The sequence below is a fragment of the Saccopteryx leptura genome, chromosome 10 (genome assembly GCF_036850995.1).
Source record: "Saccopteryx leptura isolate mSacLep1 chromosome 10, mSacLep1_pri_phased_curated, whole genome shotgun sequence".
NCBI classification, from domain to species: domain Eukaryota; kingdom Metazoa; phylum Chordata; class Mammalia; order Chiroptera; family Emballonuridae; genus Saccopteryx; species Saccopteryx leptura.
Window position 1 is genome coordinate 6316242 of NC_089512.1, and position 24290 is coordinate 6340531.

The 24290-nt window shown below is 45.5% G+C and overlaps 1 protein-coding gene and 1 pseudogene across 1 annotated transcript in view; both read left to right on the top strand.

The window, feature by feature from the left end:
- The window catches only part of IP6K1 (inositol hexakisphosphate kinase 1), a 42685-nt gene that overhangs the window by 12735 nt on the left and 5660 nt on the right, over positions 1 to 24290 (top strand). Inside the window, exons 2-4 of the mRNA XM_066351966.1 lie at positions 13348 to 13695; positions 19057 to 19267; positions 22709 to 22890. Of these exons, the coding sequence (XP_066208063.1) occupies positions 13473 to 13695; positions 19057 to 19267; positions 22709 to 22890 (616 nt within the window). The 5' untranslated portion in view covers positions 13348 to 13472. The remainder of the gene's footprint in view (positions 1 to 13347; positions 13696 to 19056; positions 19268 to 22708; positions 22891 to 24290) is intronic.
- LOC136381989 (aminoacyl tRNA synthase complex-interacting multifunctional protein 2 pseudogene) lies at positions 13890 to 17422 on the top strand (annotated as a pseudogene).

A 24290-nucleotide genomic window follows, 5' to 3' on the forward strand; every position in this document is an offset into this window, starting at 1 on the left:
CAAACAAACTAAAGATACATTATTGTCAGAATTTTACTTAGCATTCCTGACTTACCAAGTTTAAATTTAATTTTTTAAAAACTAAATAAATTTCATAGGATTTTTAAAGGGCATGATACTTCATCATTATGCTGTTAGTGCTTAGGTGGGTATGTTTAATTTTTGTAGAGGATGTAGAAATATTGGACTTATAAACCACTTTTTATGCCTGACCTGTGGTAGCGTAGTGGATAGAGCATTGAACTGGAATGCTGAGGTCGCTGGTTTGAAATGCTGGGCCTGTCCGGTCAAGGCACATACAGCAAGCAATCAGTGTGAACAACTAAAGTGAAGCAACCATGAGTTGATACATCTTGCTCCACCTCCCTCTTGCTCTCCTCTCTGTAAAGTCAATATGTGTGTGTGTGTGTGTGTGTGTGTGTGTGTGTGTGTGTGTGTGTGTGTATTTTTTTAAGAGAGAGAGAGAGAAAAGGGAGGGAGGTTGGGAAGAATGGAAGCATCAACCTGTAGTAGTTGGCTTCTTGCATGTGCCTTGACTGAGCAAGTCTGGCGTTTTGAACAGGTGACGTCAGCCTTCTAAGTCAGTCCTTTATCCACTGTGCCACCAGATCAGGCTAAATAAAATCTTTTAAAAAACAAACAAAACAGCCCTGGCCGGATGGCTTGGTTGGTTGGGGTGCCACCTTGAAGCACAGAGGTTGCTGGTTTGATTCCTAGTCAGGGCACATGCTGGAACAGATCAGTGTTCCTGTCTTTCTCTTCTCTTTCCTCTTTCTCTAAAATCAGTAAATAAAAATTAAAAGAACAAAAATATTTTTAATGAAAATTTGCAAATATACCTATGAAATGTGAAGGTACCAAGGATGCTTCTCTTTATAAAAAGATTGCTTATCAAACTCAAGTGGTTAATGTGAGGCTATAAAAATATGTTGGCTAGAGTTTGGAATTCTCACCAGGCTTCTTAGAGTGCATAACTGCTGATCTGCCTTTTGAGTGTGTGTCTGAGCCTGCCCTACTAAGGAACTTGGTGACCAGGTATTATCTTGCTCTTGCTGTGGAGACAGTGCCTGCCTAGTTCTTAAAATAGTTCTGACCTTGTTCACTAACATATCTGATTGCAATTTCTCTTTCCTTGCCAGGGCTTTTATTCATTGCCACTTTCTAGGCTCACTCTACTGTTAAATTCAAATAAACAAACTTAATGTTGTATTTTCTAAATTTGATTAGAGTTCTTTGATATGGTTCATCCTTTATTGAGATTATCTGTGTGTTTGCCTAATTACCCCCCTTGTTTCTCCTTTGCATCATTAATAAAACTGATCTTATCCTCTTCCTCCTAGTAGTCTCTTTTCTTTTTCTTTCCATATTTTGTTTAGTTTCTGTTGTTACTGGGTTGTTTTTTTTAAGTGAGAGGAGGGGAGATAGACTCCCACATGAGCCCTGACCAGTATCCACCTGGTGACCCCCATCCGGGGCCAATGCTGAAATCAACCGAGCTGTTTTCAGCGCCTGAAGCTGGTGTGCTCGGACAAACTGAGCCATCATCAGAACCCGAGGACCAGTGCTGGAACCAATCCAGCCACTGGCTGTGGGAGAGGAAGAGGGAGAGAACGGGGAAAGAGAGGAGAGAGAAGCAGATGGTCACTTTTCATGGGTGCCGTTACCAGGAACTGAATGAACCCAGGATGTCCATACGCTAGGCTGACGGTCTATTGACTGAGCAAACCAGCCAGGGCCTGTTGCTATTCTTATCCAAGTTCATTTAAAACTGTTTTTCTTTCATATATTGTCTTTTTAGAGTCAAAACGCAGAATTTTGCATTTTCTTTATTTGTTAATTTGGAATTCTGTCCTGTGGCCAACATGCTTTGTTCTCTGTAAAGCCACCTCTTTGTTCTGGTTTTGGTAGCCCTAGATTAGTCTGTAAACGTTTTTTGATTTACAACCCTAATAGTAAAGACAAAACAACTTGTCCTCCATCAGCATTTTTTCATGTTATGTACTTATCCTACTGTACACATCTGTTATTAACATACATTCATTCATTCTGCTGTTTTTATTGTGTGGCTACCGTGTGCCAGACACTGCTCCATGCATTTAGGATAATATATAGTGAACTAAACAGGTGAAGAGCCTTTCCTTCATGGGGCTGATATCACAGTAAAAATAACAGACATTATTGATAAATAAAATAATATTTCAGAAGGGGATAAGTACCATAAAAAAAAAGTAGAGCCAATTAAGGGGGATGGAGAGTGCAGGGGGCAGTTTAAACTTAGGGGAGTTAAATAGGTCTTTTTGAGAAGAAGACATTTGAGCCCAGACTTTTGAAGGAGTGAGGGAAGCATGTAGACATCTGGGGGAAGAATGGTCCAGGCGGAGGGAATGGCTGGTGTGAAACTATATAGAGGAGCAGAAGATGTCTATGTGTCTAGCCAGTGTGACCAGGGTGGAAATTTTCTTACTTTTAAACATTTTTTTAAATTTTTATTTATTTTTTTATCTTTTACAAAGACAGAGAGTGAGTCAGAGAGAGGGATAGACAGGGACTGACAGACAGGAACAGAGAGATGAGAAGCATCAATCAGTTTTTCATTGCGCGTTGCAACACCTTAGTTGTTCATTGATTGCTTTCTCATATGTGCCTTGACCGCGGGCCTTCAGCAGACCAAATAACCCCTTGCTCGAGCCAGGGACCTTGGGTCCAAGCTGGTGAGCTTTTGCTCAAACCAGATGAGCCCGCGCTCAAGCTGGCGACCTCGGGGTCTCGAACCTTGGTCCTCTGCATACCAGCTGGATGCTCTATTCACTGCGCCACCGTCTGGTCAGGCGACTTTCAAACTTTTTTTAAAATTATTTATTTATTTATTTATGTATTCATTTTAGAGGGGAGAGAGAGAGAGAGAGAGAGAGAGAGAGAGAGAGAGAGAGAGAGAGAGAAGTGGGAGAGGAGCAGAAAGCATCAACTCCCATATGTGCCTTGACCGGGCAAGCCCAGGGTTTCGAACCGGTGACCTCAGCAGTCCAGGTCGACGCTTTATCCACTGCGTCACCACGGGTCAGGCCTAAACATTTTTTATAGAGACTTTATTTAATGATTTTAGGGAAAGGAGAGAGAGAGGGAAAGGCAGGGGGGAGAAGTAGGAAGCATAGTTGCTTCTTGTGTGTGGCTTGACAGGGCAAGCCAAGCATCAACCTCAGTGCTCCAGGTTGATGCTTTATCCACTGTGCCACCACAGGTCAGGCATTTTTAAACATTTAAAAGTAAATTAATTTTTAATCTAGTACACACAATGCTACAAACTATTCCATAGAAAAGTACAAGATCCTTCTCACAAAAACAAGACTTTTCTCACCTAATTTCCTACCAAGTCATCACAGAAATGGTGAAGTCTCAGCAGCAATAGAACAAGTACTCTGCTCACCGCTGCACCACCAGTGCTCCACTAGAACAGGGCTTTAAACACTGATCATGATTTCTGCTATAGGCTAAATGTCTGTGTCTCCACTCCCCTAATTCATATATTAAAATCTAATCCCCAGTGTGAGGTATTGGGAGGTGGGGCCTTTGAGAGGTGATGAGGTCATTAGGGTGGTGCCCTTGTAAAAGGGGCCCCAGAGAGCTCCCTCACCCCACTAGCCATGTGGGGAGACAGCCACTCATCAGACACCAGATCTGGTGGCTTGATATTGAACTTCCTAAGCTCAAAAACTGTAAGGAAGAAATTTCTGTTGCTTGTAAGCCATCTAGACTTTGGTATTCTGTTATAGTAGCTCAAACGGCCTGCCTGACCAGGCGGTGGCGCAATGGATAGAGCATCAGACTGGGAAGCAGAGGACCCAAGTTTGAAACCCCAAGGTCGCCGGCTTGAGCACGGTTCATCCGGCTCGAGTGCAGGCTGGCTTGAGCACGGGGTCACTCACTCTGCTGGAGGCCACTCCCACCCTCGTCAAGGCACATATGAGAAAGCAGTCAGTGAACAACTAAGCTGCTACAATGAAGACATGATGCTTCTCATCTCTCTTCCTTCCTGTCTATCTCTCTGTCTCAGTCTCTCTCGCTAGAGAAAAAAAAATAAAATAAAAAATCTCAAATGGACTAAGACAATCTCCCAAGGATCCTTCTCAAAAGCCGCCTTGTAGTTACTTCCTTTAATATTCTTATGCCCCAAAGGAAAAATGTGCCCTACTTGTGGCAAGAGAGAAAGCAGTAGAGAGGAAAGAAAAGAGTAAATTTCCATTCCGCTCTGTCTGGATAAATGCCACTTTAGACTTGCATGTCAGAGTTAGGCTGTATAGGAATTAAATACTAATTGTACTTGCTTTTTCCTTTTCAATGTCAGTCATAGCAAAGGACCATCAGGATGACCGGAGAAAGTGGGAGTGTCTTGATTCCTGGAGATGCTTTTAATAAATGTGTACTTCCAGCCTTTCTTAGAAATAGGTGGCAGCTCACAAGTTCTTCCATACTGATGGTGGTTGGGTTTGTCTTGGACACATCTGGGCAGTGGAATTAAAGTGGCTATTATGGTACTGCTCAAGCACCACCCTTCATTTCTTTCCTTGGCTCGCAGGAAACCACCCTTTGCTAGCTCAGAGGTCTGTGCCTACAGGGATTCCACCTTTCCAGAGAAAATCTTAATGTTACTTAGAAAGCACACAAGACAGGTAACTTGGGAACACATTTATGTGAGAGTGAGTCTACAGAGAAATTAAACTTGGTCAGGATTTTTGTAGTGACACAGCTCTCAGATGACAGATTCCAGGAAGAAACACTATAAAACATTGGTCTCCATTTAGGTTTCCTTCTGCCCAGAGCTCACAGCCCTTCTCGCTATAGTATGTATATGAGCATGTCCTCCTGTTCCTACACAGTCATGAGTAGGAACTCACCAGGAGACACTTGGTGATTATGTACTTTGCCTTTCTCTGGGACTTCAGATGTATCAGAAATATCTTTGTTTTTTTTAGAAGAACTTTATTAAAAAAGTTTTTTAGAGAGAAACATCTACTTGTTCCACTTATTTATGCATTTACTAGTTGATTCTTATACGTGTCCTGACCTGGGATCAAGCCTGCAACCTTGGTGTGTTGGGATGAGACTACCTAGGCAGGGCAGAAGTTTCTAATACTGCTGGGAGAGAAAGGAAGGGTTGGAATAGTGTCTCTCTGCCCTGTAGACTTTACACGTGTTGATGGTTTATACTGTACAAGTTTGATAGCTCTGCTAGATGTACTGAAAGGGACCTATTAAAATGTTGCCATATTGATAGTCTTGGTGGGATAGAGTAGGGGGATTATGTGGGGTTTATTCAGTGTGTTTTGATAATCTAAGGTCCTTAGTCATGACAGGGAGAAGGTATTTAACTATCTTACTGGTTTGCATCATACTGAGTTCCTTGGTCTTGTATAGGAAGCTCCCTCCCCAGGATTGCTGTTGTCATGCCCAGAATATTAATGTTGGTGACCATGTTGCAGTGTATGGTCAGAATACTGTGGTGACCATGACCGTCTTGGTGGCACTGGCAACTGAATCGCTTGGAGGGCTTATGAGGTTGAAGATGCTGAAGGCAATGCTATTGTGGGAAAAGTACAGCAACCTTTTACAGTGATTGCCAGGAGTAGGAGCATCCATGGTATTGCTTGGCTGAGAGATGCAGTCAAGTCATGGCCTACAGAGGGATCAAGGCTGTGGGATCTTCTAGGCAGGCGTCCCCAAACTATGGCCCACTGGCCGCATGCGGCCCCCTGAGGCCATTTATCCTCACCCCCCCCCCCAGCCGCACTTCCAGAAGGGGCACCTCTTTCATTGGTGGTCAGTGAGAGGAGCACTGTATGTGGTAGCCCTCCAACGGTCTGAGGGACAGTGACTGGCCCCTGTGTAAAGAGTTTGGGGGACCCTTGTAGAGGCTTCCCGACTGCAGTTAACTTGCAGTGGCCTGGGAGATAAACTGGGGCATCACTTTCCTCTGGCGCTTCCCAGTTGACCGATGCCACGCTGGGGAAGAGCAAGTTGCCTTGTGATTGGAGTGTCAGGTATGTCAGTGTTTACCAGAGGCTGCTGGTGACTGGGCTGCTGTCCAGGGACTCAGAGGTAGCTCATTTGGGATGCTAATTCTTTCCAAAGAGTTTAAAAATATTGCCTTTGTGAAGTGCCTCTTGCATAGGAATTTGGGGAACTTGGAACAACTTGGTTTTTAATTGGTCTTTTGCTGTGTATTCCTTTGTGTTCATTTTTTTTTCTTTTTCTTTTTCTTTTTTCTTTTTTACAGAGACAGAGAGTGAGTCAGAGAGAGGGATAGACAGGGACAGACAGACAGGAACGGAGAGATGAGAAGCATCAATCATCAGTTTTTCGTTGCAACACTTTAGTTGTTCATTGATTGCTCTCTCATATGTGCCTTGACAGCAGGCCTTCAGCAGACCGAGTAGCCCCTTGCTAGAGCCAGGGACCTTGGGTTCAAGCTGGTGGGCTTTTCCTCAAACCAGATGAGCCCACGCTCAAGCTGGCGACCTCGGGGTCTCGAACCTGGGTCCTCTGCATCCCAGTCCGATGCTCTATTCACTGCGCCACCACCTGGTCAGGCAGTGTTCATCTTTTTTTGTTTTTAGCAAGACAGACAGGAAGGGAGAGAGAGATGAGAAGCATCAGTTCTTTGTTGTGGCACCTTAGTTGTTTTTTGTTTCGGGTTTTTTGTGTTTTTTTTTTAACAGGGACAGAGAGACAGAGAGAGGGATAGATAGGGACAGACTGACAGGAACAGAGAGATGAGAAGCATCAATTATCAGTTTTTCGTTGTGACACCTTAGTTGTTCATTGATTGCTTTCTCATATGTGCCTTGACCGCGGGCCTTCAGCAGACCGAGTAACCCCTTGCTCAAGCCAGTGATCTTGGGTCCAAGCTGGTGAGCTTTTTGCTCAAGCCAGATGCGCCTGCGCTCAAGCTGGTGAGCTCGGGGTCTCGAACCTGGGTCCTTGGCATCCCAGTTCGACGTTCTATCCACTGTGTCACTGCCTAGTCAGGCTTTGTGTTCATCTTAACAAAGACTCCAACCCTGACCTGTGGTGGCACAGTGGATAAAGCATCGACCTGGAATGCTGAGGTTGTCAGTTCAATACCCTGGGCTTGCCCAGGCAAGGCACATACAACAAACAATTAATAAACAACTAAAGTAAAGTAACTATGGTATCTCTTTCCCTTTCCCTTCCTCTCTAAAATCAATAAATAAAATCTTTTTAAAAACCCCTCTAAGCATGGTTTTAGACTGTTAGATTCTTTTCTGTTCCTGTTGTCCTTGTAGTATTTACATGCCTTAGAATTTCCACAGGAAAGGAAGAGTCTGTCTGCTCCTATAGCTCTTGTTTGAAACAAGCATAACCACGTAATGAACCCCATTGTCTCATGAAAGGAGTGGACAGTGAGTCTTTTATATTTTTTTCCTTTTTTTCTTTTTTTAGCAAGTGAGAAAGAGAAGAGACAGACAGAGGCAGGAAGAGACAGACAGGAAGGGAGAGATGAGAAGCATCAACTCATAGTTGAGTCACTTTTCAGTTGTTCATTGATTGCTTCTCAAATGTGCCTTGACTGGGGGCTCAAGCTGAGTCAGTGATCCCTTGCTCAAGCCAGAGAGACCTTTGGGCTCACACTGACAGCCATAGGATCGTGTCTGTGATTCCACGCTTGCTCAAGCCAGAGAGACCTTTGGGCTCACACTGACAGCCATAGGATCGTGTCTGTGATTCCACGCTTGCTCAAGCCAGAGAGACCTTTGGGCTCACACTGACAGCCATAGGATCGTGTCTATGATTCCACGCTTGCTCAAGCCAGAGAGACCTTTGGGCTCACACTGACAGCCATAGGGTCGTGTCTGTGATTCCACGCTTAAGCTGGCAACTCTGCACTCAAGCTGGCGAGCCTGTGCTTAAGCTGGATGAGCCGGCACTCAAGCCGGGAACCTCCATGTCCCAGGTTGGCACTCTATCCACTGCTGCCACAACTGGTCAGGCTGGACAGCAAATCTTCTGAAGAAACTGCACAGTGAGGAATTGGAGTTGTGCTTAAGGGATCAAGGAACATTTCTGGGGACCAAGGGAGAATTTTTTACTCTAAGTGGTGTGAATTACAAAACAGAAAAAAAGAAAAGATTGCAAGTCCTAATATAGTTGAGTGGATAGAATTGTAAGGTGTGTTTTTTTTTTTTTTAATTCATTCATTTTAGAGATGAGAGAGAGAGAGAGAGAGAGAGAACGGGGTAGGAGGAGGAGCAGGAAGCATCAACTCCCACATGTGCCTTGACCAGACAAGTGTGGGATTTCAAACCAGCGACTTCAGGATTCCAGGTCGACACTTTATCTATCCACTGCGCCACCACAGGTCAGGCTTGTAAGGTCTTTATAATATGCAGATTATTTATCTAAGCCTTTTCCTTCTTATGAATAAAGGTTTTCTGATATTTGCAGGGGACAATGTTTAGTTATTTTTTTTAATAGAAATATTTTTTATTAGTCTCAACCTAAAAACCATTCTGTTACTATTGTTATAGCCAAAGAGTTTTTTTTTTTTAATTATTTTTATTTATTTTATTTTTTTACAGAGACAGAGAGTCAGAGTGAGGGATAGACAGGGACAGACAGACAGGAACGGAGAGATGAGAAGCATCAATCATTAGTTTTTCGTTGCGCATTGCGACACCTTAGTTGTTCATTGATTGCTTTCTCATATGTGCCTTGACCATGGGCCTTCAGCAGACCGAGTAACCCCTTGCTTGAGCCAGCGACCTTGGGTCCAAGCTGGTGAATTTTTGCTCAAACCAGATGAGCCCACACTCAAGCTGGCGACCTCGGGATCTCGAACCTGGGTTTTCTGCATCCCAGTCTGACGCACTAACCACTGTGCCACCTCCTGGTCAGGCTAGCCAAAGAGTTTTTACATGACATACTTGAGCCATATGAATTTCAGATAGTGGATGCACTGGGTTGCAAACCTAATAGAGAACCTTGTTTTATTTTTTTTGTTGTTTGTTTTTTCTGCCACAAGGGGAAAAGAGGACCATTTATCAAGTTTCTACCAGGGAAACTTTTGGAGCCCTTTACAGAAGCAAAAAATATACTAGTGGGGTGTTTTTTGTTGTTAGTTTAAATCATGACAATGAAACCAGAGTCTGTCATGATTTCAGTTATCTGACATTATTTCTTTGTAGCTTTGAAAGAATTTGCAAGGTTTTTTTTTTTTGTTTTTTTTTTACAGAGACAGAGAGAGTGTCAGAGAGAGGGATAGACGGGGACAGACAGACAGGAACGGAGAGATGAGAAACATCAATCATTAGTTTCTCGTTGCGCATTGCGACACCTTAGTTTTTTGTTGATTGCTCTCTCAGATATACCTTGACCGTGCGCCTTCAGCAGACTGAGTAACTCCTTGCTCGAACCAGCGACCTTGGGCTCAAGCTGGTGAACTTTGCTCAAACCAGATGAGCCCGCGTTCAAGCTGGAGACCTCGGGGTCTCGAACCTGGGTCTTCTGCATCCCAGTCCTACGCTCTATCCACTGTGCCACCGCCTGGTCAGGTGCAAGTTTTTCTGTATGCTAGTAGTTCCTCAGTTTAAGTCTAGAGAAAGACTTCAGAAGTTGTTAGTATTTTATGTGGCATAAACTACTAGAAATCAGGGCAGAGAACAGTCTGCAGAATCTTTGTTTGAGGATTAGTTACTCTTCTGGAAAATAGGGTTTATTTGACTCTGTTGTGTTTTGATGTGTTTGTGAAAAATCATGATCAGTGAGGTCCTGAGGTGGCAAGAGTGTAAGTGTCTTTTATATTCTGCCTCTTGTTGAATCACAGGAGACTTACTGTATTTTTCACTCCGTAAGACACACTTTTCCCCAAAAAAAGTGGAGGGGGAAATGCCTGTGTGTCTTACGGAGTGAAAAATATATTTTATTAAATATTTTAACACACCATTTGGTTCCAAATATTTTTTTCTTATTTTCCTCCTTAAAACCCTAGGTGTGTCTTATGATCAGGTGCGTCTTATGGGGCGAAAAATATGGTAGTTCTTAGCTAATTATTTGGATATTTGGACAGATTCATTGCCCTTATTAGAAAGTGAATTTTCGGCCCTGGCCGGTTGGCTCAGCGGTAGAGCGTCGGCCTAGCGTGTGGAGGACCCGGGTTCGATTCCCGGCCAGGGCACACAGGAGAAGCGCCCATTTGCTTCTCCACCCCTCCGCCGCGCCTTCCTCTCTGTCTCTCTCTTCCCCTCCCGCAGCCAAGGCTCCATTGGAGCAAGGATGGCCCGGGCGCTGGGGATGGCTCTGTGGCCACTGCCTCAGGCGCTAGAGTGGCTCTGGTCGCAACATGGTGACGCCCAGGATGGGCAGAACATCGCCCCCTGGTGGGCAGAGCGTCGCCCCATGGTGGGCGTGCCGGGTGGATCCCGGTCGGGTGCATGCGGGAGTCTGTCTGACTGTCTCTCCCTGTTTCCAGCTTCAGAAAAATACAAAAAAAATTAAAAATAAAAAATAAAAAGAAAGTGAAATTTCTGTTTGTCAGGTTCTTTTTTAATATCTTGGTTCGAGCCTTGAGGACCAGATATAAGTCAGATTCTCTGCCTTAAGGGACACATTAAAGATTATAGAGCAACATTTTTTACTTTTGGCCTTGGGGAGAGGTGTGCCCTTTGTCACCAGTGAAGGGCTTATTTGTTCTTCAGTTGCTGGAAATTTCCTTGTTATCAAAAAACAATTAATCTGGGGATTTTGATGTAACTGTTTCTATCCTTTCATTTAGGATGGTTTTTACTATAAGTAACATGTGAGACTTTCAAAGCACAAAGGGAAATTTATTGTTTGTTATATAACAAGATATCCAGTACTTTTGTGGTAGTCTGGTTTCTTTCTTTTCTGCACTCTCAGCATGTTGGCCTTGCCTTTAAGTTAGTGTCTTTTAAGGGCCCCAATTGGTTGCAGTAGTCTCAGGTATCACATCTGAATAGGAGAATGTCCTAAGAAAGAGGAGGGATGCCTCTCTCATGTTCTTTAAGAACAAGGTAGCTTTCCTAGAGAACCCCTGGCCAACTTCCCTCACGTGCCCTTTCCTCAATCCGCCACTCAGAACTGGGTCCTGTTGACAGTTCTCCCTGAGCTAGAATGAAATTTCACGTTCCCTGAGATTGGCTACCTGAACAAGGTTACAGCTCTGTCAGCAAGGAAATAGAGGGCAGAACAGTCCTCAGCTACAGCCCTCTCCGTCCATGGGCTTTGGGGAACACCAGGCTTCGGGAGCAACCTCTGGTTGTTGATAAAAATGAGTCAGGCTGTCGCTCTTTCCAGTCCTTCCAAGGCTGGGCAGTAGGCGAGACCAGCCCGAGCCTTCACCTGCAGGGGCATATGCTGCAGGGGTAGCAACGGGCATGTCTTCATTTTATAGGTGAGTAAACTGCAAGTTAAGTGACCAAGACTCCACATCTCTAAGCTTCACCAAAGCTGAGAAAGTTGTGGGCACTTCAACTTTTTTGGATTTCCAGATATACTTAAAAAGAAATGCCAAAACAAAGTTATAAAAATGGCGGTGTATTTTGTGTTGATTTTTAAGAAGATATTTCAGACACAAAAACAGTACCATGATTTTATATAAACACCATGTGGAAACACTTTCAGAAGTCGAGATCTGAGTGGAGACTGGACCTCTGCCTCAGTCCTGTGGAGGCTGCTGGGCTTCTCCCAGAATCCAGGGAGTGGTCCTGGCCCTATTTCTACTCAGCTCTTCTGGGCGCTTGCACTATTGACCCCTTCTTTCCCAGACCCCTCTGACCCAGGCCTTTCAGAAAGTTGAGCACCTTGCTGGTGTCCCCTTTGCAATCAGTAGCAATCTCAGGATGCAGTGGAGCCAGGGCAGGAGCTGATTGACAGTGCCACCTAGAGCCCATTGCCACAGTGGACACCTCCAGGAACCCCGATTGCTTGCCCACTTTCTGCTGTAGATGCTGCCACTGTTAGATCCCTTTACTTTCATGTTGTGCTTTTGCTCACTGTAGTCTTCTTCTGGAATTATTGAATTCATTCCAACAAACTTTTTTTTTGGAGTACTTACTGTGTGCCAGGAATTGCCTTGGATCCTGGATGGAGATGAGAGAGAATGATTTGGTGGTAGTGACAGACAAGTAGGTAGATGGCAGCACTGACATGGCGATAGAGTTAGCACAGGCCACCTTAGGAACCATGGGGTGTGAACTGGTGGGAGGCATTGGGGTCTGGCAGTGCTCCCTGGGCACGGAGTCCTATCCTGCAGGAGGACTAGAAAGTAGATGGCTAAGCAAACACGTGTGTGCAGCAAGGCCTTGCTGCTCTGTTTGGGGCAGTGGGAGTGGAGTGTGATTTATTTTTATTGATAGTGAAATAGAACATAGTTTCCTGGGCAGCTTTGGATTAAGACAGTTTTGCAACAGTGTTCCTATATAACCCATTTTGCCCATAATTATGAGGTTCAGGAAAATAGTAATCGTTTGTCGCTTGCAGGTAAAACCATATTCCCGCTTTGCAAGTATTTTATTGTTTTAGTCTTGAATTTCAGATATAGTCTTGCCAATCCATTCCTAGTTTTAAAAATATATTCAATACTAAGTAAGGTGCCTACTGCTTTAAGTTTTTGAGAGAAATTGACATTCCAAGGAGGGCATTTGAAGACCCAGAGCTTTTCCTTATCCCACTTGTCGGTCTCGAGTCAGACGCAAAGGGAGGCTGTGATGCTCGACATGGTCTGAACCTGATAGCCACAGATTTAACATAGAAAAAATCTGAAGCCTGAATTCAAGTGGGAAAAGCAAGACCTTTCGATGATTCTACAACTCAGCAAGGAATGGCTTTCCCCTGCTGGTCCTTGGCACCTTCAGCAGGAAAGTTGGGAATCGAGCATGACCTGATTTCTCGGGCAGAAACCCTTTCTTTGAGTCAGTAAGAGACCCTTACCAGTACTGGGTATTGTGAGAAATGAACAGAATGAATTCATGTTGGCTTCTGGTTTTTATTTCTTTTTACTCTTAACCTTTGAATGTGAAATGAACAGGGATAGTTGCTTTCTGATGACTGTAACATACTGTCGTTCTAAACTCAGTTCATTTAGAGAACTTAGAAGGGATCTGAGAATTAGGAAAGGAAGAGAATGTGGGCTTTTGTGCATAAAAAGATGGATGGAGGAGACCAAAGTTGCGTCATTGGGTAAAATTTCCCCAGCTGCCTTTCCTGCTCCATGCCAGGGTCCACGACACCCGTTCTACTCTTGGGGCAGATCCTCCAGGGAATTACAGCCTGTCCGCTATTGTGATTCTCTCATTTCTTCTCTCTTTCTGGTAGGAAAGAAGAAGCCGAACCGACTCTGACTGTTGGCTTTCAGCTCGCCAGGACCTTCTGCCTAGCTCTCCTTTTGTGGCCCATGTGCTGCACCCTCTGCCCTCAGTGTGCAGCTGGCCCCCAACGCAATGTGTGTTTGTCAAACCATGGAAGTGGGGCAGTATGGCAAGAATGCCAGTCGGGCCGGAGACCGGGGAGTCCTCCTGGAGCCCTTCATCCACCAGGTGGGCGGGCACAGCAGCATGATGCGCTATGACGACCACACCGTGTGCAAGCCCCTCATCTCCCGGGAGCAGCGCTTCTATGAGTCCCTCCCTCCTGAAATGAAGGAGTTCACCCCGGAGTACAAAGGTCAGTCACTGACCGTGGGCCTGCCGGCCCTCAGCCCGGTTGTCCTTGTTTCGTTGGCCCTGTGAGGTGATTGTTGGTCTGTGTTGTCTCAGGGTACACTGTCACTCTGTTACACAGAATTCGCTCTGAAAGCACCAGTGAGGTCTGTAGAGCTTGGCAGTGGGTTTATTGCTAGGTGTACCTGGAAAGGATGCATGGCATTAGTGCCACTGGTGCAGACCCGGCTGGCGTCAGGGGTTTCCGTTGGCTGGGATGGTCGGGAGAGAAAGGGCAGCCCTTCTCCGGTTCCAGAAGAGGAAGCACTAGCTGGTGCCAGGCTGAGGGAGTGAGACGCTGGCAGGAGCTCTCAGAGCCTGGGTCTGTGTTCTGTGGGGATGAGACAGTGGCAAGAAAGGTACAGAAGGACCGGGGTCTGAAGGCCCTCACTTTTGAAGGAAAAATAATGTTTTAAAATGTAAATTTTTTAAAAAAATGTAAATTAACAGTAAGTTTAAAAAAAAGAATGTAATAAAATTTAAATTTATGGAATATATCCCCATGAAGATATACCAGAATTAAGTCACTTTATTTTCAAATTGATTTTTGTCACTATGTTTATACAATTTTATGATTGTCCATCATGTGTAAGTTACATTTTTTTGTGTTTTGCTTTTTAACATTTTTAAAGCTGTATGAATTAAGTCATACTTAGGGAAGCCTCAATTTAGAAAAATCAATCTAGACCAGTATTGACTTTTGCTTTTTTACTTCTTTTACTGTGGTAAATATACATAACATTTGCCATTTTTAAGTATATAATTTAGTGGCATTGAGTACATGCACAGTGTTATATAACCATTATCATTATCTTAAGTATTTCCAGAACTTTCATCACCTCAGACAAAAACTCTGTTCCCATTAAATAATAACTCTCCATTTCCTCCTTTAAACCCCTCTCGTAACCTCTAATCTACTTTCTATCTCTACAGATTTGCCTACTGTTACTTAATTTAAGTGGAACCATGTCATTTTTGTCCTTTGTGTCTGGCTTATTTCACTTAGCATAATGATTTCAAGCTCCAGCTGTCGTGCAGCTTGTATCAGAACGTCGTCTCTCCTTACGGCTGAATACTATTCCAGTGTAAACATATAGCACATTTTGTTTATCCACTTATTTCTTGATGGACACTTGGCTATTGTGGGTAATGCTTCTGTGAATATTAGCGTACAGGTATCTGTTTCACTGTTTTTCATTCTTTGGGGTATATACCTGGAAGTGGAAGTGGATCATAGGGCAATTACATATTTAACTTCCTGAGGAGCTGTTTTTTTATAGCAGCGGTACCATTTGACATTCTTATCAGCAATGTGTCTATTTCTCCATATCCTTGCCAACACTTATTTTCCAGTTTTTAAAATTATTATAACCATCCTAGTGGATGGGTATCTAATTATGGGTTTTGGGTTTTTTTTTTTTAAGAGTTTATTCATTGACTTTACAGAGCGGAGGCATGGAAGGAGAATTGTTCATTGCTTGGTTGCTCTATGTGCCTTGGCCCGGCAAGCTTAGGATGTTGAACCAGTGACCTCAGCATTCCAAGTTGATGCTCTAAGCCACTGTGTCACCATGCGCCATGCTCATTGTGGTTTTGCGTTTTCTTTTTCTTTTTTTTTTTTTTAGACAGAGACAGAGACAGACAGGAAAGGAGAGATATGAGAAGCATCAACTCATAGTTGTAGCACTTTAGTTATTCATTGGTTCTCATATATCCCTTGACTGGGGGGCTCCAGCCAAGTCAGTGACCTTGGGTTCAAGCCACGACCTTGAAGTCATATCTATGATCCCATGCTCAAGCCAGCAACCCTGCACTCAAGCTGGTGAGCCTGTGCTCAAGCCAGATGATCCCGTGCTCAAGCTGACGACTTCGAGGTTTCAAACCTGGGTCCTCAGCACCCCAGGCTGATGCTCTATCCACTGTGCCACCACCTGATCAGGCTGATTTGCATTTTCTTAATGACTAATGATGTTGATGTGCTTTTTTGTATATATTCTCTGGAGAAATGTCTATTCAAGTTGTTTATGCAGTTTTGAATTGGATGGTTTTTGTTTGCTACTGTTTTCAAAATGGAATCAGAAAAATATTGAATTTGGAGGAATAAATATTCTAAGGCTGCAAAATAAGTGGGAAGCCAGAATCCAATGCCCTGCCATCTCTTAAACAGCTAAGAAACAACAGTTGCAAAGGCTTGGTAAATGCAGCTTCAGCCACTTCCTTGTCCACACTCAACACATCCATGGCCAGGCCTTTTGCTATAAATATGCCAAAACCAGAGCAAGAATGATAGGCCCTGTTGACACGTGGAGTCCTGCTACTGCTAAAGAAAATGTCCCTGAAAAGGGAGTTGAGCCCAGATCATGAGAAGTGTTCTCGAAGTCACAGCGCCCAGAATCAGGACAAGTTGCAATCTCAAGGTGCCTCAGCCATAGCACTGGTTCAGCCCCCCCACCCCACTAGGGAACAGAAGTCTCTCAAAGGCATACAAATCCTTAATATCTACTTAATTTTCTTCCCTCCTGCTTCATTTCCCTAGATATGAATAAACAGACTTTCTCAGAAGTACAGTTCAGTTAAACTAAAATTGATCCTCCTTTTTTTAAGTCAAATGAAGCCCAATTTATTCAAAGAAAATTGAAGATATTATTGGTTCAATTCATATGTTTCAGAGGCCAACAGCATAGGGTTTTTACCTTTTATTTTGAAATAAATTTAAAATTACAGAAAAGTTGCAAAAATAAGAGAGTTCTTATGTACCAGCTTCCTTTCCTGCTCCCACAAAGCCAGAGTACCAGGTGAAGCCCTATTGCTGGGCAACACCTCTGTCTGTGGGGAGCCTCCCCTCTGTGTGTACTGGCTCCCCAGTGTGCCCGGCAGGACTCTGACCCATCTCTGCAGTTCTGCTGAGATGGTACTTTAAAAACATCTGTATGGACTGAAAACTGTGGCTGACGGCCTTCCCCAGAGGGTTCCGAAGGCAGGTGCAGACTGGGATGGAACCAGCATCATTCCAGCAAGCGGATGAGCCTTGGCCTTATTGCCCAGTGCACTGGACTTAGATTTAGTGCTTGGAAAGGGTTAGAGGGCATGACAAGGTGACCAATGCAGACCCCGCCTCCGCCCCCTCCCCGCGCCAGCTGCTCTGTGACCAGGGCTCCGTCCACTGTTCACATGCCTTCAGTGAAGAGTGTGCCAGAACACCCCAGATGCTTAGGCAAGCAGACCGAGAAACAGCCCCTCATGAATATCAGCTAGGCTTTACTTAAATTGGGAAGAACATGCCTAAGATTCAGATGAAGTTCAAACAATGTGTCCCATCGAAGAGGAAGGAAACATTGCATGTTTTTTGTTCTCCCTGATTTTCTAGAAGCATAATGCTGCAAATGTAATGCTCATAAATAACTGGGTAGGTATAGCTATTTTTTAGCTAAAGAGGGAAGCAGTAACGAAAAGGCCGCTGTGCTCCATGAACTCTACTTTTGGGAAGAGCCCCTAGCTTGTTGTGAATGAGCTCACCGTGGCAGATGTGACAGGTCTTCGCTCCAGCGGAAGGGAGGCTTCAGTGTGACAGTGCGAGCCAGCGTGCCCAGGTGGATGAGGGCCTGTAAGAACCTGTCTCCTTTTAACATTGCCTTAGAGCACCTTCAGTGAATTTAAGTAGCTTATCTTAAAGGGTTTAGATAAGGGTTCGGAACCTTTTTGGCTGAGAGAGCCATGAACACCACTTTTTTTTTTTAATTTTTTTTTAATTTATTTATTCATTTTTAGAGAGGACAGAGAGAGGGAGAGAGAGAGAGAAGGGGGGAGGAGCTGGAAGCATCAACTCCCATATGTGCCTTGACCAGGCAAGCCCAGGGTTTTGAACTGGTGACCTCAGCATTTCCAGGTAATGTTTTATCCACTGCGCCACCACAGGTCAGGCCACACCACATATTTTAAAATGTAATTCCGTGAGAGCCATACAACAACCCGTGTATGTTATGCATTATCCAATAAAAATTGGCATCCCGGAGGACAGCTGTGATTGGCTCTAGTCACCTGCATCCATAAACATGAGCTGTAGGAAATGAGTGGATTGTAATACATGAGAATGTTTTATATTTTTAACATTTTTTTTATTAAAGATTTGTCTATGAGCCAGATGCAGCCATCAAAAGAGCCACATCTGGCTCGCGAGCCACAGGTTCCTGGCCCCTGGTTTAGATCGTAAGAATGGACTGACCTGTGGTGGCTCAGCGGATAAACCGTTGAACTGGAACTATGAGGTCGCTGGTTTAAAGCCCTGCACTTGTCTGGTCAAGGCACATATGGGTGTTGATGCTTTCTGCCCCTCCCTCTTCTCTCTCTCTCTCTCTCTCTCTCTCTCTCTCTTTCTCTTCTCCCGCAGCCATGGCTCAATTGATTCAAGAGCATCGGCCCAGGCACTGGGAATGGCTCCTTGGAGCCTTTGTCTGAGGCACTAAAAATAGCTTAGTTGTGAGCGTGGTCCCAGATGGGCAGAGCATTGGCCTCAGACGGGTATTGCCAGGTGGATCCTGGTTGGGGCACATGTGGGAGTCACTCGTCTTACTATTTATTTCCCTTCCTTTCACTTAGAAAAACAAAACAAAACAAGACAAAAATAACAAAGAAAACCCCACCTTCCTTGAGTTAGGTTTCAGATAGTGTTTTAACTGTATGGGTAATGGTCCTGAAGAAACTACAGATAACCTGTTGGATAAAAACGGGTGTAACAAATCTGTGTTGAATGCATGCAGCATGGAAAATAAAGCTGTTGCAGCTCAGGAATGCTGACTAGGTAAGCGGGAGCTCCCTGTTGGGAGGTTAGTTTAGCCTGATGTTCAGTGTGGACAGAAGACATACTTTTAGGATTGTCTTGTAGGGAGGAGTCTGGATGTCTCGCTAGGTGACACTGTCAGGCAGTAAGACTCAATGTAGAGAAGGCCACAGGAAATGGCAGCATCAGAGAGAGGTTAAGTAAGTACATAGAAGGGTTGATTACCTCAGGTCTGTGGATGTCACTGAGGGGACACCATTCTCTTGAGTGGTACAGAAGACATGAATTGCAGTTGAGAGCCCCAGCTGAGAGAGTGGGGGATAAATATAGATTTATCCAAGATCAAAAGCAAGTAGCAGACTTGGAGTGGGAATGAGTGGTCAGCTGCTTTCTGGAAAGATGTCTGCTGGTCATTGTCCCTACAGTGATACACAGTTGGTTCAGGACAGGTGATGTTTGTGTGCAGGGGCACATCTGGGGCCAGCTGTCTGTGCTGTGTGGACCCAGCCTGTGTAGACATTTGTTGACTGGCTGCCTTTTTTTCAACAGGTGTGGTGTCTGTCTGTTTTGAGGGGGACAGTGATGGCTACATCAACCTGGTGGCCTACCCATATGTGGAGAGTGAGACGGTGGAGCAGGACGACGCCCCCGAGCGGGAGCAGCCTCGGCGCAAACACTCCCGCCGGAGCCTGCACCGCTCAGGCAGTGGCAGTGACCACAAGGAGGAGAAGGCCAGCCTGGCCTTCGAGTCCTCAGAGAGGTAAGGGCTGGGGAGCAGGTCCAGAGGTGCGTGTCGGGCCCTGTCGGCACCAAAGCCCAAGACGCCGCCCGAGTCCTGACACATGCATGAGAAAGTAGGGCCCAAGTTGGGGGAAGGCAGCTGGTGTTCTTGGGCTACCCACACAAGTACAACCTGTTCCCTGAGTGTCACAACACCCAGTGACGCCTTCTGAGTGTGGCTGTAGCCGGTTGACAGAATGAAGCTCTCTCTGCCCTTGGGAAGCCAGATACCCTGTGCCTGTGAGCTTTGTTATGTCTCTCGCTCCCAAGACAGGAGGTCCAAACACATTGGTCCGCAGAGGCCATGCTTCTTTCTGCCCTGCAGAGTGTCAGAGCCCAACGGCTGTGCCAGGCCACTCAGACTAGTGTCCTTTAGAGGCTTCAGGTGTCAGATCTCTCCCGGACACTGATATTAGCTGTTAACCCTTTCCTAAACCTAACATTTAGTTTATTGCATCAGAAATTGACTTTCCTTGTAGATTAGGAAAATTGTCTACAAAGAATTATGTTTCTTATTATTTCATGCAAAAAATGTGAACTCCCACCATGGTGGCAGTAATCAAAAGGACAGACGATGAAAGCGTGGATGAGAATGTAGAGCAATTAGAACCTTCCTACATTGCTGGTGGGAATGTAAAATGTTCAGCCATTCTGGAAAACAATTAGTGCTTCAAAAAGTTAAACCCGCCCTGGCCGGTTGGCTCAGTGGCAGAGCGTCGGCCTGGCGTGCAGGAGTCCCAGGTTCAATTCCCGGCCAGGGCACACAGGAGAAGCGCCCATCTGCTTCTCCACCCCCTCTCCTTCCTCTCTGTCTCTTCCCCTCCCACAGCCGAGGCTCCCCTGGAGCAAAGTTTGCCCGGGCACTGAGGATGGCTCTATGGCCTCTGCCTCAGGCGCTAGAATGGCTCTGGTTGCAACAGAGCAACTCCCCAGATGGGCAGAGCATCGCCCCCTGGTGGGCATGCCAGGTGAATCCTGGTCGGGCGCATGCTGGAGTCTGTCTGACTGCCTCCCCGATTCCAACTTCAGAAAAAAAAAAAAAAGTTAAACCCAGTGCCCTGGCTGGAGAGCTCCGTTGGTTAGAGCATCGTTCTGATGCACATAGGTTGCTGGTTCGATCCCCGGTCAGGACACATACAGGAACAGATTGATGCTTCTGGCTCTCTCCTGTCTTCTTTCTCTCTCTTAAAAAAAAAAAAAAAAGTTAAACCCAGTAACAATTCCACTCCTAGGCCTCTAATCAAGAGAACTGAAGAAATATAAGACACACGAAACTTGTACACAATGTACATAGCAGCATTATTTCTAATAGCCAGAAAGTGGAGATAGCCAAGTGTCCACCCACTGATGAATGGTGAAATAAAACGAGGTATATCTGACTGATAGAATATTAATAACTCAGTGATAAAAAGGAATGAAGTCCTAATGCATGCTGTAGTAAGGATGAATCTTGAAAACATGTTGAAAGTTCCTGCCTGGAGGGGGCGTGCATCCTAAATATCAGCCCACATGAAATGGTCTCTGTAAGCTGACGTGCCTCTCTCAGCAGCTCTGGGGAGCGGGCTTCCTTTTCTCCAAAGGTACAGAAGTTATTTCATACACCACCTGGTGGAGAGCCAGTGAAGATAGACTCACATCTAGGTCTGCCGGTGTCCGGGCTCAGGGCACTGCTCTGAAGGTCAAAGCTGTGTCTGTGGTGAGCAGACTTCTGCTTGGTTGGTTCGCAATTTCTCTAAGACACTACCAGGAGTGAAGCCTGTTTCTTCCCCAGGGCCAGGGCGGGAACCAGGGGTGCCACCAAGTGCCACAGGGGTCCCGTCTAGGCACAGAGAACTGATTTGGGTTTACTTGGCAAGTAAATCAACTTTGCTGTTTCTTAAAGGGGATCACAAAAAGGCACCTATTAATGGCCTTAGCAGTGCCCTCACCAGAAGAAAATGAGACTTTTGTCACACTGAGAGGTACTGGCGGGCTCCTTAAAAGGGACCCGGAATCTCTGCCAGTGCCACCCTGTTGGGAGCGTCGCCAGTCCTGGAGAGGACAGCGACATTGACATCGCTGCCGCAGTCTGGGCCGCAGCCTTGCTCTGCCCTCCCTGGACACGGGGCTCTATCTGCGCTTCGCTTTGCCCACTCAGCAGTGTGGCCAGCAGCCTTGACAGTTACTTCATGGAAGCTCTAATGTCAGGGACAGATGGAATTGTGGTCAAGTTCTGGTTTTGTTGTTGTTGTTTTGAGAATATGTTTATTAAAGCTGTAGGCAGTAAAACAAGTTTAGGGTAGAAGCACAGGAGGCCCTGGGTGGGGTTGCCTTGGCTCACTGGAAATGTTACGGGGGAGAAATGCGTGAGGCAGGGCTGCTCAGACTACCTGGGAAGTCGGGGAAAGGGGACCTTGGGGAGGCTTCAGGGGGTCGACCCAGGAGAGACAGCGTGGGGGAGAAGAGGAGGGAGGGAAGGGCGGAGCTGTGCTCCTGGGAGGGGGGGTAGGCTTGATACTTTAAACTGGAATCATCTTACCGAAAGTCGTGGGGCTTGACTTATGTTAGAAATCAACTTTCCTTACTGACCTGGCTGCGTGCTCTCCTTTCCACACAGACAGACACCCGTAACCAGAACGTCAGCATCTGCTTCCTTTCCGTCTCATTAAAGGAGGGTTCTGTTGTAGTTGTCATGGACTCAACTCCATCTGAAGGGATAGTTATTCATTTCCTTTACAGTGGCAGCCTGTGCTCCTCTCTGTCCATCAATTTTTGTATTTTTAAAAATTGTGGTAAAATACACATAAAATTTACCATTTTCATCTTTATCCAGCATCCAGTTGAGTGTCATTAAGTACATTCACATTGTTGTGCAACCGTCCCCCCCATCCATTTCCAGAACTACTGCTTCACCCTCAAAAGAAACTATGCATATTAAACAGTTAACTCCAGCCCTAGCCGGGTAGCTCAGTTGGTTAGAGTGTTGTCCCGATACACCCAGGTTGCGGGTTTGATCCCCAGTCAGGACACACTCAAGGATCAAGGTTCTTCCAGGTGTGTACCTAGGATGGCGTTGTTGGATTATATGATAATTCTGTTTACTTTTTTTGAGGAACTGTCCAACTTGATCACACTGGCTGTGCCATTTTCCATTCCCTCCAGCAGTGTGTGAGGGCTCCAATTTCTTCACCTCCTCAACAGTTTTCAGTTTATTTTTATAATATCCTTCCTAATGGGTGGGGAGTGGTATTTTCATAGTTTAAGCAAAGAATTATTTTTCAGAGATCCTAGAAGATCACTAGTAACCATTTACGTACTTCCGTGTGCTCATCCATCTGGGACCTCCATGCCACCTACCAGCAGGCGCTGTGGGTGGCAGGTGAGGCCTGATCTACCCTGTGCAGTGAGACCCCACAGGGTGACTCGTGTTCTTTCTCCTTAGCTCTCAGGAGGCAAAGAGTCCGAAGGTGGAACTGCACAGCCACTCGGACGTTCCGTTCCAGATGCTCGATGGCAATAGTGGTCTGAGTTCGGAGAAGATCAGCCACAACCCCTGGAGCCTGCGCTGCCACAAGCAGCAGCTGAGCCGCATGCGCTCTGAGTCCAAGGACCGGAAGCTCTACAGTATCCTTGTCCCTGCAGCGGTGTGCTCCTGGGACCACGGCTCTGGGGCGGCAGGCCTCTGCTCAGGCTCCTGCCGTGGCTCTCCTGTCCCTTTTCCATGCGCTCTTCTTCCTCTTCTTCCTTGCTTTTGTCAACACACTGGGTTTTTTCTGCTTTTGGGGCTGTTGAGACTGAATCTTAAATTTGGCATCTGGAAGAGTACTGTCCAATAGAACTTTCTGTGACAATGGGAGTATGTGCTTTTTATTAGTATGGTGGACACTGAGTATACAAAATCTGGCTGCTGTTATTTATGTTACTGGATTTTAAATTTATTTTAATTGATGAAAATTTAAATCACCAAAAGAGGCTAGTGGCTACATTGATCAGCACGTGGCCAGAGTCGGGTCTGTGTGTATGCGCAGCAGCACACGTGTACTTCTCCCCCCACGAGAGATAATTAAAAGGAAATATGTTTGGTTTTGGTGTTTTTTTGTTTTGTTTTGTTTTTGTCTAAACACCATACCTGTACAATGTAAATAGTTTTAAGATGTTAAAGGTAACAAAAAAAAAACCTGACCAGATGGTGGTACAGTGGATAGATTGTTGACCTGGGACACTGAGGACCCAGGTTTGAAATTCCAAGGTCATGGGGCTTTGAGTGCGGGGTCGCCAGCTTGAGCGTGGGATCATAGACATGACCCCATGGTCGCTGGCTTAGTAAGGGATCACTGACTCAGCTGGAGCCCCCCGGTCAAGGCATGTATGAGAAAGCAATCAATGAACAATTAAAGTACCACAACTATGAGTTGATGCTTCTCATCTCTCTCCCTTTCTGTCTGCCTTTCTGTCTGCCTGCCTCTCTCTCTCTCACTTAAAAAGAAAGGCGCTGGCTAGCTAAGTGGTTAGAACATCATCCCAAAGCGCAGAGGTTGCCAGTTGGATCCTTGGTCAGAGCACAGACAGGAAGAGATTGATGTTCCTTTCTTCCTCCCTCCCTCTCCCTCCCTCTCTCTCCCTCTCTCCCCCCCTTCCTCTCTCTCTAAAATCAATAAAATAAACATTTTTTTAAAAAAGGTAAATGGTGAAGTGGGAATCCTTACAGCTGCTGTCCAGAGTTTGGCAGCAGTAGAGAGGAAGTGATGCCTACTGAGAAACCAGGGGAGATGTGCACGCACATGGTGACTCAGCTTCCCTCCCGGTCTCGGGAGGACTGGGAATCCGTGTGAGGGAGCGAAAGCCCAGGTGAGCGTGGTGCGCAGAGCCAGGTGCAGCCGGAGCAAGAGCCTGTGCGCTCAGGCACGGTCAGAGAGGTTCACAGCCTTCTCGGGTCTGGTGTCATTACAGCTTATAGCAGGTAAGATACAGATCAATTAAAGGCACAGCTGAATGGTTTTCTGTAAGTTATTTAAAGAATTAGG